The following is a 12,776-nucleotide window of genomic DNA, read 5'->3' on the forward strand; positions in this document are numbered from 1 at the left end:
TGAGGTTCAACACTCATGCTGCGTAGGGGTCCTGGTCACAGGTACGGTACAGTGGACTGTGTTGCTAAACTAGTGTATGAAATGCATGTGTGTGCGGGGGCAGGGTCCCTCACTGTTGCAAACAAATATCTGTCTAGCTTTATGTGGGTGCTGGGGGATTGAACCTGGGCTGGCAAGCTTTGCAAGCAAGCACCTTTGACTGCTAAGCCACCTCTCCAGCCCATCAATGCACTGTCAGTTATCTTGTTACCAACTCACAGGGGTCCTTAGGCCAGAAGCCCAGGGTAAACTGACGAGCATCATCATTTAATTCTATATACATAATTTTAGTATCTAATTCAGCTTTTCTGTGGGAAAATTTCTGTCCTGCTGGAAAATGTGCTTACATGTGTTTATAAAGTTGTTCTTGGACTGTCAGTGAATGTGGTGGTACATTTAATTACGATAACAAAGCAATGGATAATGATATTGTTCTGTATAGGGAGGGAGTGTGAATCCCGAGGCACAGTACATGAACGGTACATGTCCTCGGCATACTTCCTGTCATGAGAAGTGAGTAAGCCCGGAAGAGCCTCCCGCGGGAGGTAAGCTTCACGGGGCTGTGGAGCTTGACTTGTTCCTACTCCACATAAGAAGGCACCTTGTCACGTCCACCAAGCAAGGCTGCATTCATCTCTGGCAACTCTTGAAGCCTCAGTGAGGCTCTGAAATTCTCTGACTTTATAATAAACATCTTCACACCACAGGACAAAAGAACCCAAAGACATGTAAGTGGACCGGAAGAAAGAGCAAGAACACAGATAAGCTAAGCATTTTCAGTTGTAGACACAAACCGTCCCGGACAACTTCTGAATCCTTTTAATGTAATCTGAAACCATTTAGGATCAGAACCAGACTCAAAGGCATGTAGAAAATCCTTTGCCAAAATATCTGCTGGGCTCATTTCTCAAGGCTTTGGGGGTGAGCGCAGCCATGAGCTGTGAGGAAGAACAGGGTGGTGTGGGGCTCCTCCAGCATTCTACCGGGGCTTTGGAGGGGAGGCGTCTGCCTCCTGTTGGTGTCTTAGGTCAGATCTATGTGCTGGGAGGTGAACGTGGCTCACAGTACCTCTGTGGGATGGAAAACGATGTTATCTAGCTTGAAATCTCCGTGAATCAGACTCTCCTCATTGTCATTTTCCGGCAAGTTGTTCATCAGCCACTTGGAGAGCTGCTCCATGGCAGGGATGTCCTGATGGGCCGCAGCCTGGTACTGCCGCGTCCAGGTGGACACCTGGAGAGACAGACGAGGAAGTAAGAGGGCAAAGTGCAGCGCAGGAGCCAGCGACTCTACGTCGAAAACAGGTTGGACCATGCCAAAGTTCATTTCTCCTAAGTGAAATTCATGACAGCCCAAAACGCTGGCATCAGCCTAAAACGTTAAATATTTAAGTATCTTTTCCATCAGTTTCTCTTTTACTTACCTAGCTTCCTGTTTGGAGAAGAAAACAAAAAGCTGGCTTAGGTGTCAAGAAAGGTTGTTTACAGTCATCATTCAGTAGACACTTTGTAGAAGAAACTCAATGCATGTGCGCACGCATGCATACACACGCACACAGGCAGAGACAATATCAGGAAGGGGCACAAGAAACAAGAAACACCTGACAAAGAGAAGGTGAAGGCTACCAAGGATTCGTTACTTTAACACCCTTCCTTCTACCCATGGTCTTCCAATGCACTACAGGTTAAGTAGTTCAAAGACGGTATTGTTCTTAGAATTAAAAGCAAACAAGCCCACCTATCCTTAGAGTCCTCCAACAAGCGAGACCATATTACTGACCTGCTTCCATCTCTCTCCGTTTCCCAGTGGATCTTCTGCTGAAATACAGTGCAACAGGGCTAAGGCCTCTGGGGTCTTACTGACCTAGGTTTAAACTGTGCCCAAGGCACTTGTGTATTATCTGACCAGTATAATCCTCAATTTCTTCAAGTGAAAAATGTGAGCAACAATAATACCACCCGTGTCTTAGGGTTGCTGCAGATTAAAAGAGAGGACCACAGCTCACCCGGGACCACAACGTGGCTTATGGTGAGCATGCTCTAAGACTCTCAGCCCCCAACTGATAGCCTTACAAAGGGAAGCAGCCCCACACGCATCTGGTCTCATGTGCCTTTGACTGGCGTGGTCGCCATCTCTTCCCCATCACTCTAAACTGTAAGAGTTCCCAGTTTTCCCACCTTAGCAAAGGCACACTGATCTCCCTACTCTGCACAGAGAAATTCTTCTGATGAGTGCCAAACAATTTTCTACCCAGTTACATACTATTTATGCCACTTTCTGGTATGCAAATGAGATACATGTGCAGGTCTCTTAGGTGACCACAGGCTTCTTGAAGGAAAAGGCCTATTTCTACCTTTGTGATACCTAGCACAGCACTTAGTGGGTATTGAACACACAGTAAAATTGAATGAACATTTGCTTTAACACAACTCAGAAAGGGGAAAACTAGGTAGAAAATATGTTGGTTAACTAAGTGAAGAGCCTGAAACAGAAGCTTTTGCTGAACAATATCTCATCTAAACAATAAATTATTTTATGCTTAAAGTAGGTCAGTGTGAAGGGTAATGTCAAAATAGTAAAGCCCCAGAAAACTACACAATAATCAGGTTTTATTTCAATACACTGAGTTATTTCCAAGAACTCAAAGTGTGTTTTAAAAAATATTTTATGTTTATTTTAGTTATTTATTTGAGAGAAGGGCAGCACAGGGAGAGAATGGGCACACCAGGGCCTCCAGCCACTAAAAATGAACTCTAGATGCATGCGCCCCCTCGTGCATCTGGCTTACATGGGTCCTGGGGAATCAAACCGAGGTCCTTTGGCTTTGCAGGCAAGCACCTTAACTGCTAAGCCATTTCTCCAGCCTTTTTTAATATATATTTTTTGCATATATGTACTTTTTTATATAAACACATTACCTGTCTTTTGCAGTACCCAACACCTGCACCATATCCTTCCAGCTGCAATGACTGTATATTCAGTGAATGTAACCAAGCCAGCGTTTCTATCATGGACACATATATGGCTGCGCGTTCTGCGGGGCTGACTCCAGGAATTGAAAAATCACGAAAGATTCTACCCTGTTGAAGTGATCACATAATTTAAATATTTACAACCAAAACTGGCATTTTATAGAACATGTTAGGTACATATAGTTATTTGTAAAATGTGTTTTGTAAGAGTATACACACCAAAGGGAAAATCCAAGGACATTCTAAGATGAACCAGAAGGCCAGAAATACTTTCAAATTGAGTTCACTCACTCACTCATACACACACACACATGAAAAAAAAAATTGAATTTGTTCTTAGTGGTTTGGTCTACGTGGACGCGCTTCTCCATTATAGATAGCTCTCTACTGACACCTAGAGGCACATTTAAGAACAAGTCAATATTCCTGATGTGCTCTGAATCCATCCATTCCATCCTTCGCTCATTATGTATATTCAAATTAAAGCAATACTTTAATCCCTTGCAAATAAAACAGAATAAAATGTTGACTCAACTATATAATGTATGATTACAATTAATAAAAATTAATCTAACACCATAATTAAAAGCAACATCCAAACAGGTACGTTAGCTTACCCGCACATATTCCATCACGTAAAATTCAGTTCCGATGATGGAGGTATCTTGGCAGTACAGTAAAGGCTTGGCGACAGGGAATCCGACAGAAAATAAGGCCTTCTGGACTTTAAATTCTCTGTCGATCTAAATAGGATTATCAACAACCAGAAACAAAGAAATTTAGTGACTACTTGTGAACTAACCTTAACTAGGGCTGGAAATAATTTAAAAAATGGTGTCAACAAATAACTCTTACTTACTACGAGTCTTGTTGCAATCCCTATAATCACAAAGTAGACCAGCTCTAAAAATGATAATTAATCAGTATTACAGGGACTTAATACTGGCTGTGTCAGAGTAAAGGCACCTGTTCCTAGCCACGATAGTTCACAGGTCTTACTACAGAATATTCCTTTGCTCCTTGCAGCTCCCTGCTCATGGGCTTCCTTTCATGTCTGTCATGAGGTTTAGAGACGGTCTCTTCCAGTGCCCTACCACAATCAGCTACAGGGAGCTGCAGAGGTGGGTGGGGGTGGTGGGAAGGGGACAGTATGTATTCCTCTGGAGGTCAAAGAAGGCCCCTCCGAGGCAGGGGTATGGGGACATTTCTAGGAACCTGGGCTGCTGTGGGACTCAGGGTAACTGTGGAGAAAGCAGACGACAGCAGCAATTGTAGGAACAGGAAAGCAACCAAACCCGAGTCCAAGGTGAGATTCGTGGTACCAGTGGCTATAGAAAGAAAAGTCCATAACCACTCTGGTGCCAGGAATGGAGAGACATATGGGAAGGCAGAAGAGGACAAAAGGCTGTGGAGGCAGGAAGTGGATGGAAAAATAGGCATTGCATTTTTCAGTACAGACATGGGAGTAAGGACCATAAAGCAACATACGGCAGGTCCTTGGAGCTGCAGTAGGCTGAGAGGCATGTGTTCTGCCGCGCTCTCTCTGGGAGGACGTCAGCATGAAGAGCACCCAGCAGAGCTGCTTCCCGGGGCAAAAGTCGCTGGGCACAGGTGACTGTGCTCTTTCAGTTTTGCCACACCGAGGTCTAACACAAACTGAGTCAAGGTATTTTAGTTTTTTTCTGTTATTATTTTTACTTCAGAGAGAGAGAAAGAAGCAGATAGACAGAGAGAGAATGGGCATGCCAGGGCCCTCAGCCACTGCAAATGAACTCCAGACACATGCGCCCCCTTAAGCATGTGGCTTATGTGGGTCCTGGGGAATCCAACCTGGGTCCTTTGGCTTTGCAGGCAAATGCCTTAACTGCTAAGCCAGCTCTCCATCCCAAAGAAATTGTAGCTTTTTAGTATTTTTTGTTTGTTTTTCAAGGTAGGGTTTCACTTTAGCCCAGGCTGACCTAGAATTTATTATGTAGTCTCAGGGTGATCTTGAACTGATGGCAATTCTTCTACCTCTGCCTCCTGATTGCTGGGATTGAAGGCATGTGCCACCGTGCCTGGTCTTAATATATTTTATCTTATGCATCTAAATTACTTCATATTTCTGGGAATAGAATGGAACCAAGAAAGTAAAAATCTGCCATTTTTCATTAAACCCACTCACAGTGGTCCTTTTCCAGTGAGCTGGGCCTGGAAAGCACCCTTTAGATATGAGTACGGTGGCACCCTAAATATGCAGTGTTTGTGATGTTTTCTGGTACTTTAAGTTTTGTCCTCTCCTGTTCTCTAATTGTCTAGAGATAATACCTATTTTTCCAAGCAGGGAAATTTAGTTTTAAAGAATTGACTAGCAAATCATATTTGTACACACTTATGGGGTAGACAGGGAAGTCTTGATTGATGTATACAATGAGTGGTTAACAACTCAGACTACTAAGAGAAGCTTAAGTTAGTTTATTTCTATGGGAGGTATACATGTATGTACTATGTAGTATGTACAGTGTACACATAAGGCATGCGTGTCACACTGTGTGCATGTAGAGGTTAGAGAACAACATCAGGTGTCTGTGTTCCTCTTCCCCCATGTGTGAGACAGTCTCTTGCTACCAGCCCAGCTCTGGATGCTTTTTGTCTCCCATTATCATAGGTACATTGGGATCATAGATGCATATGCCACTTTATGCCTTTATGTGGGTTCTGGGGACTTAAAAACTTGGGCCAGCAGGATTTGCAATCAAGTGCCTTTAACTGCTGAGTCATCTTCCCAACCTGAAAAGCTTAGTGTTTAGCTAAAAATATTTTTTTCCCTTTTTTATGCCTCTGTGTGTGTGTGTGTGGGGGGGTGGTTCCTCAGGAATGCCATCCACCATGTTATTTTGAGACAGGATCTTTCATCAGCCTGGAGCTTACCAGTTAGGCTAGATTGGCTGGCCACCCACCACAAGGATCTGCCCGCTGCCTCCACCCCAGCAATGGGATTACAGGCACACGCCACCACACCTGGCATTTCTAAGTGGGTTCTGGTGACTGAACTCAGGTTCTCATGCTTGTGAGGCAAGCCCTTCACCAACTGAGTTATCCTACCAGCCCAAACAAAAACCTTTTCCAGTTCTCCCTGATGAGCCTGATATTTGGGTCCATTATAAAATGCTTACTCAAGTCTTGCTATTTATCATCAAATATATTATAAATAACTCAGCAAGCGAGTCTTATCACTAGATAAATTTAAATAAGTAACAAAAATAAAGCGTCTAGAAATGAGTAGCACTGAATATACTCATTGGCTGATTAGAGTTCAACCCTAAGTCCATTTTAAAACAGAAAGCAATACAATTCAAGTAAGTTAAAAGCAGTTTAAATTGTGTTTGGCATTTATCAACTGCATTTGCACATAACCAGAGAACTCATACCATGTGTGCTTTAGGGAGAAGTGAGCCTGGTGGTTTCTTCCTCAGTACACAAGCTTGAGAGCCCTTCCGGAGGAAAAAGGTTGGATTGGACTGTCCTGACCTAGATAAAAAGTGATTTTTTTTAAAGGTCAGTTATGAAGATATACTTTCAAGAAACAAGAACAAAAGTAAATTTATCTCAATTTTAGAAAGCCCAAGGGGGTGCTCCTCCTGGCCCGAGTTTCTGGGTGACAGGAAAGGCCAGCATACTACTAGCTAGAGGATAACCTATAGTAGAAGAGAGAACCTCACTGAGATCACAGATGCATGTGCCACTTTAGATCTTCATGTAGGTTCTGGGGAATTGGCCCAGCAGGCTTTGAAAGCAAGTTCCTTTAACTGTTGAGTCATCTTCTCTGAGATCCACCTGTCCCCATATCCCAGGTGCTTGATTACAGGTAGACTCTGCCACACCAGCATTTACGTGGGAGGCGGGGATATGAACTCGAGGACTCATGCCTGCACTAATGCTTTAGTGACCAAGCCATCTCCTCAGCCCAAATGCCAACATCCTACTTTGACAACTTGCCAGGTCTTTGAGGCCCTCTGTGTTGAATTCTATATTTATCATTCTCTTAACATTTATCTCCTTAACCAATGTGTACTGTTTGTCTATGTTTTTAAAAATTCTGTGTTTTGTCATTTTTTAAAAAAAATTCTGTGGCCACACTGACCTCAAATTCAGCTCTAAAAACTTTTTAAAAAAGATTTTATTTATTTGAGAGAGGGGGAGATAAAGAGAGGAAGAGGCAAATAGAGAGTGAGAATGGGCACACCAGGGCCTCTAGCCACTGCGAACAAACTCCATACGCATGTGCCGCCTTATGCATCTGGCTTATGTGGGTCCTGGGGAATCGAACCTGGATCCTTAGGCTTCACAGACGAACACCTTAACCATTAAGCCATCTCCCCAGCCCTAAATACATTTTTTATTTATGTACTTGCATGTGTATGGAGGGAGGGAGGTTACACTGGGCTTCTTGCTGCTGCAAATGAACACCAGATGCTTGCGTCACTTCTTTTTTGGCTTTTTTTGTTTTTCGAGGCAGGGTCTCGCTTTAGCTCAGGCTGACCTGGAATTCACTATGTAGTCTCAGGGTGACCTCGAACTCACAGCGATCCCCCTACCTCTGCCACCAGAGTGCTGGGATTAAAGGTGAGTGCCACCACGCCCAGCATGCATTTGTGCTATTTTGTGTCTGGATTATATGTATGGCTTGTAAATTGAATTTAGGCTACCAGGATTTGCAAGGAATTACTTAACCACCGAGGCCCCATTTCCATTCCTCAGACTATTATTAATGGACATTGTTATTTTCTGGAATTTTGTGAATGCAAATAGTGCAATGCATTGTAGATCATTTCCTGATATCAGAGGGTGAAAGTTTCCCAAGTATATCTAGGAAATCAAATGCTGGGTCAAGGGGCATGTATATCTGTCCAGATTTATCTTTATTAGACTAAATGCCAAATATTTTCCAAAGGTAGGGAACATAACTTGCATCCCACTGACTTCGGGTTGTTCTGTACTTGAAACCACCTTGATAGTGGCAAAGTTTTAAAAAGTCAATCTGGCCAGGCGAGGTGGTGCACGCCTTTAATCCCAGCACTTGGGAGGCAGAGGTAGGAGGATCACTGTAAGTTCGAGATCAGCCTGAGACTCCATAGTGAATTCCAGGTCAGCCTGGGCTAGAGTGAGACCCTGCCTCGAAAAACAAACAAACAAAAATAACAAAAAAAAAAAAAAAAAAAGAAAAGAAAAAAGTCAATCTGGTGGTATAAAGTGATGTCTCATTGTGTTCTTAAATTTTCATTTTCCTTATTACTATAATGTTAATACGGCTGAGCACCTTCAAGGATTTTACCCAGTTTTTTTCATTAAGCTATTCTAGTGTTTTATTTTTATTTAGTTATTTTTAATTTTTTTTGGTTTATTTTTATTTATTTATTTGAGAGTGACAGACAGAGAATGAGGCAGAGAGGGAGAGAGAATGGGTACACCAGGGCTTCCAGCCACTGCAGACGAATTCCAGATGCGTGCGCCCCTTGTGCATCTGGCTAACATGGGACCTGGGGAATCGAGCCTCAAACCGGGGTCCTTAGGCTTCACAGGCAAGCGCTTAACTGCTAAGCCATCTCTCCAGCCCCTATTCTAGTGTTTTAAATATATTACTTAACTATGAAATACACTAGAAAATTTTTATTTTCTCCAATTCCTTAAGAAGTCTCTCTCTCTCTTTTTTTTAAAATTATTTATTTATTTATTTGAGAGCGACAGACACAGAGAGAAAGACAGATAGAGGGAGAGAGAGAATGGGCGCGCCAGGGCTTCCAGCCTCTGCAAACGAACTCTAGACGCGTGTGCCCCCTTGTGCATCTGGCTAACATGGGACCTGGGGAACCGAGCCTCGAACCAGGGTCCTTAGGCTTCACAGGCAAGCGCTTAACCGCTAAGCCATCTCTCCAGCCCTCTCTCTTTTTTTTTATTTTCAGGTAGGGTCTTGCTGTAGCCCAGGCTGACCTGTAACTCACTATGAACTCTCAGGCTGGCCTCAAACTCACAGCAATCCTTCTACCTGTTTCCCAAGTGCTGGGATTAAAGGTGTGTAGCACCACACCCTGGCTATGAAGGCTATTAATGAAAATGGTCAAACTCTATGACTTCTCAGGCCCAGAAAACCAAACGTCACATGTTCTCTCTCATATGTGGATCCTAGCTACAAATAACTGGACTTCTGTGTAAGTAGGAAGAAAACTTAGTAGCATAGGCCAGTAAACCAGAAAGGAGATATAAAGGGAATAGAAAGGGAGGGAGGGGGGACCTAATATGATGGTATTATATTTATGTAAGTAGAAGAACAGATTAATGGGGGTGAAAAGGTCTAAGTGAGGTCAGGGGAAGAGACTGAGTGAGGAAAAGTGGACGGAGGGCTAATCAAAATCTAAGAGGATATAAATAAGTGATAAGGAAACCTACATTTTTGGACAATGGAACACACAGGAGGCATAGATTGTTACTAGCAAATTTTCAGTGTCAAGGATGGGATACCTTCCAGTGAGTTTTTGGCCAGGGAGGCCCCTGATGACCCCCAAACATTACAGCCCAGTGCTGAGGCCCTTGGTTTCCCACCAGGAATAGATGGCAAGACCCTATTGCTGAAGACTGCACATACTTGGGCTAAAAGGACACTGAGAAACCCTGCTGGAGCTGAGCTGAAAACCTCCTCCATGTAGACCAGCTGACAGAAATCTGGAAAAAGCCATGCTGCATGCAGTTCAATGGGAGAGAAATCACCAGTGAAGATACCCAACAGTGGACACTGCAAGCCTTATATTTGGCCAGCTAGGCCAAATGAGCCAACAGGTGCAATAGTGGCATGTCTGTTATGGGGGAAACCAACCACTCTCTAATTTGACTGGAGGCCCACTCTGTGGGAGGGAATATATCCCTGATATTGAAATCCTACAACAGGGGTAGTCATGAGCCCTAGGAGTGTAACATCTGCTGATGTCTGGCTAAATGTATATACTATGCTCACCAAACTTCCCAGTAAGCATTTCTCTTAATGTTTATACCCATATATTAATGCTACTCTCACTTTTTAGTAGAGAACCTTCTCTTTTCAGATAGCAGTGACCTTGGGATGACTCGGAGGCACCATGGTGCTGAGAAGTGACAGAGGTGTGACCAGCACTAAAATATTTCAATCACACCTTCCATGGCTCAGGGTCCATTGTGGAAGAGGTGGCAGAAAGAATGTAAGAGCCAAAGGAAGTGTAGTACTCCTTACAACATGCTCCTCTGGACACAAAATGGCCTGGATATCCATGACCTCACAGTGCCTGACACTACACAAGACCATCATAATCGGAAGAAAAGATCATGACATCAAAATAAAAGACTGAGAGGGGGAGGGGATATGATGGGGAGTGGAGTTTCAAAGGGGAAAGTAGGGGGAGGGAAGGAATTACCATGGGATAGTGTTTATAATTATGGAAGTTGTCAATAAAAAATATTTTAAAATATTTTATTTACTTATGATAGAGAAAGAGCGGGGGGGGAGGGAGGGAGGGAGGGAGAGGGAGAGAGAATGGGCACGTCAGGGCCTATAGCCACTGAAAACGAACTCCAGACAGATGTGCCACCTTGTCCATCTGGCTTATGTGGGTACTGGGGAATCAAACCTGAGTCTTTAGGCTTTGCAGGCAAGCGCCTTAACTGCTAGGCCATCTCTCCAGCCCCTACTATCCTTTTTGAAAGAATTTCTTATCTAGTACAATCACAAAGATGATTTCTTACATATCTTTTTGTCTTTATAATTAAGTCATCAATTTCCCTGGAACTGAGGCTGCTAGTTTCTTTGCAGATGATAACATTTCATAAGGATAATAATCAAGGTTCAATTTCTTGAAATTTTGGCTGTCATACATCAAAGTTCTTTAATTATGTGGGTATTCTGTAAAATCTCTACTTCATCATTGTATTTGGCTATTTATGTTAATGCTGTGTCAAGTTAGTTCAGAAATTTCCCACTTGAGCTGGAGAGTTGGCTTAGTGGTTAAGGCGCTTGCCTGTGAAGCCTAAGGACCCAAGTTTGATTCTCTAGGTCCCATGTAAGCCAGATGCACATGGTGGTACAGGTGTCTGGAGTTCATTTGCACTGGCTAGAGGCCCTGGTGTGCTCTTTCTCACACTCTCTCCCCCCATCTTTAATAAATAAATAAATAAAAATCTTTAAAAATTTCCCCCCACATTTTTGTTCTTTAGGAATGTTTCTATTTGTTGTCTTGTGTATCAAACTCTTATTTTTTCTTTTTTTCATTTTTTTTAAGGTTAAGGTCTTGCTCTAGCCCAAGCTGACCTGGAATTCACTATGTAGTCTCAGGGTAGCCTCAAAATCACAGTGATCCTCCTACCTCTGCCTCCTGAGTGCTGGGATTAAAGGTGTGTGCCATGATGCCTGGCACTTAAATTCTTTTAAAGGCAATCTTTTTTCAAAGAGGAAAAAATACAAGCAGGATTGATTTCATTTTGAATCTATAGATTAACTGGAAAAGCAAAAAATTTTAATATTGAGTTTTCATGCTCATGTACATGTTTTCTCTTATTTTCTAAAAATTAAAAAAAAGCTCTTATTACAGTTCTGTCATAGTTCTCTATAAAGGTCTTCTATACCTTTATTAGATTAATATTTAGATAACATATTTTAAAGCTCTTGTCATAGACTTTTGAAAATTATATTTCAACTGTTGATAAGGTACAGAAATGCAATTGATTTGTATATTGACCTTTGATAAATAACTATTATTCGTAAAGATTACTGGGTCATTAACTCGAGAACCTATTAGTTTCAAAAAGGACTTATTAGCTGTTTTTCTTCTGTTAAGATTTTTTCAGTTGCATTGTGAAAATGTCATGTTTTCATAAAAGGGCTATTTAGACTTTCTTGGTGGCCCAGTATACAATTTTTATAAACTTTTTCATGTGTCCTGGGAGTGAATGTATCTTCTTGTGGGACCCATCCTCCTGTATTAAATCAAGCTTATATTACATTTCTGGGGGTAAAACATTTGATCCCAGGGCTTGCTATGCAGCTCAGGCTGGCTTTGAACTTCTGATCTTCCTTCCTTCCTCAGCTTCCCAAGTGCGGAGATAACAGGCATCCACCATCCTGGTCAGCTTCAAAAGTAATACTTGTGAAACAGCTGGTACAACTAATTTGTTGAGCATAAATATGGTTCAATATCAATGTAACTCAGAATGATCTTTTAATTGGGTAACTCTCAATCATCGCCTGGTAGGATAAACATCACCTTTGTCCTAAATTAAGACTTGACTTTTGTGCTCAAGAACAACCTAGCCAAATTCCACACTGGTGGACTAACCGAAGAAATTAACCTTTGATCTTTTAGTATGTTTATGCCATATGGCTTTAATGACAGGAGTCTCAACAATTCTTTATTTCACTTTTGTTATCTATTGTAGCATGGGGCTTTTTAATTTTTGCACCCCAAAGCTATCATCCATCTCCATTTTTACTTTCACTGAAATCAATAGTCAAATGGGTATTCCATTATAAAATGCCACTAGTATATAGGGTCACTGCAGTGCTTATGCCCTTTCACTCAATTTCTTCACTTCTGGGGCTGGAGAGATTGCTTAGCGCTTAAGGCGTTTGCCTGCAAAGCCAAAGGATCCTGGTTTGACTCTCTACAACTGACCTTATCCAGATGCACAAGGGGGCACATGCAACTGGAGTTCATTTGCAGTGGCTGGAGGCCCTGGCGTGCCCATTCTCTCTCTCCTTTCTGCCTC

At 42.4% G+C, this 12,776-nt stretch overlaps 1 protein-coding gene across 1 annotated transcript in view; it reads right to left on the minus strand.

The window, feature by feature from the left end:
• The window catches only part of Acad11 (acyl-CoA dehydrogenase family member 11), a 76,617-nt gene that overhangs the window by 62,629 nt on the left and 1,212 nt on the right, over positions 1–12,776 (minus strand). Inside the window, exons 2-5 of the mRNA XM_004664330.2 lie at positions 6,422–6,521; positions 3,629–3,754; positions 2,958–3,119; positions 1,108–1,272 (exon numbers count right to left, since the gene is read on the minus strand). Coding sequence (XP_004664387.2) covers positions 1,108–1,272; positions 2,958–3,119; positions 3,629–3,754; positions 6,422–6,521 — 553 coding nt within the window. The remainder of the gene's footprint in view (positions 1–1,107; positions 1,273–2,957; positions 3,120–3,628; positions 3,755–6,421; positions 6,522–12,776) is intronic.

Source organism: Jaculus jaculus, chromosome 17, assembly GCF_020740685.1.
Source record: "Jaculus jaculus isolate mJacJac1 chromosome 17, mJacJac1.mat.Y.cur, whole genome shotgun sequence".
Taxonomy (NCBI): domain Eukaryota; kingdom Metazoa; phylum Chordata; class Mammalia; order Rodentia; family Dipodidae; genus Jaculus; species Jaculus jaculus.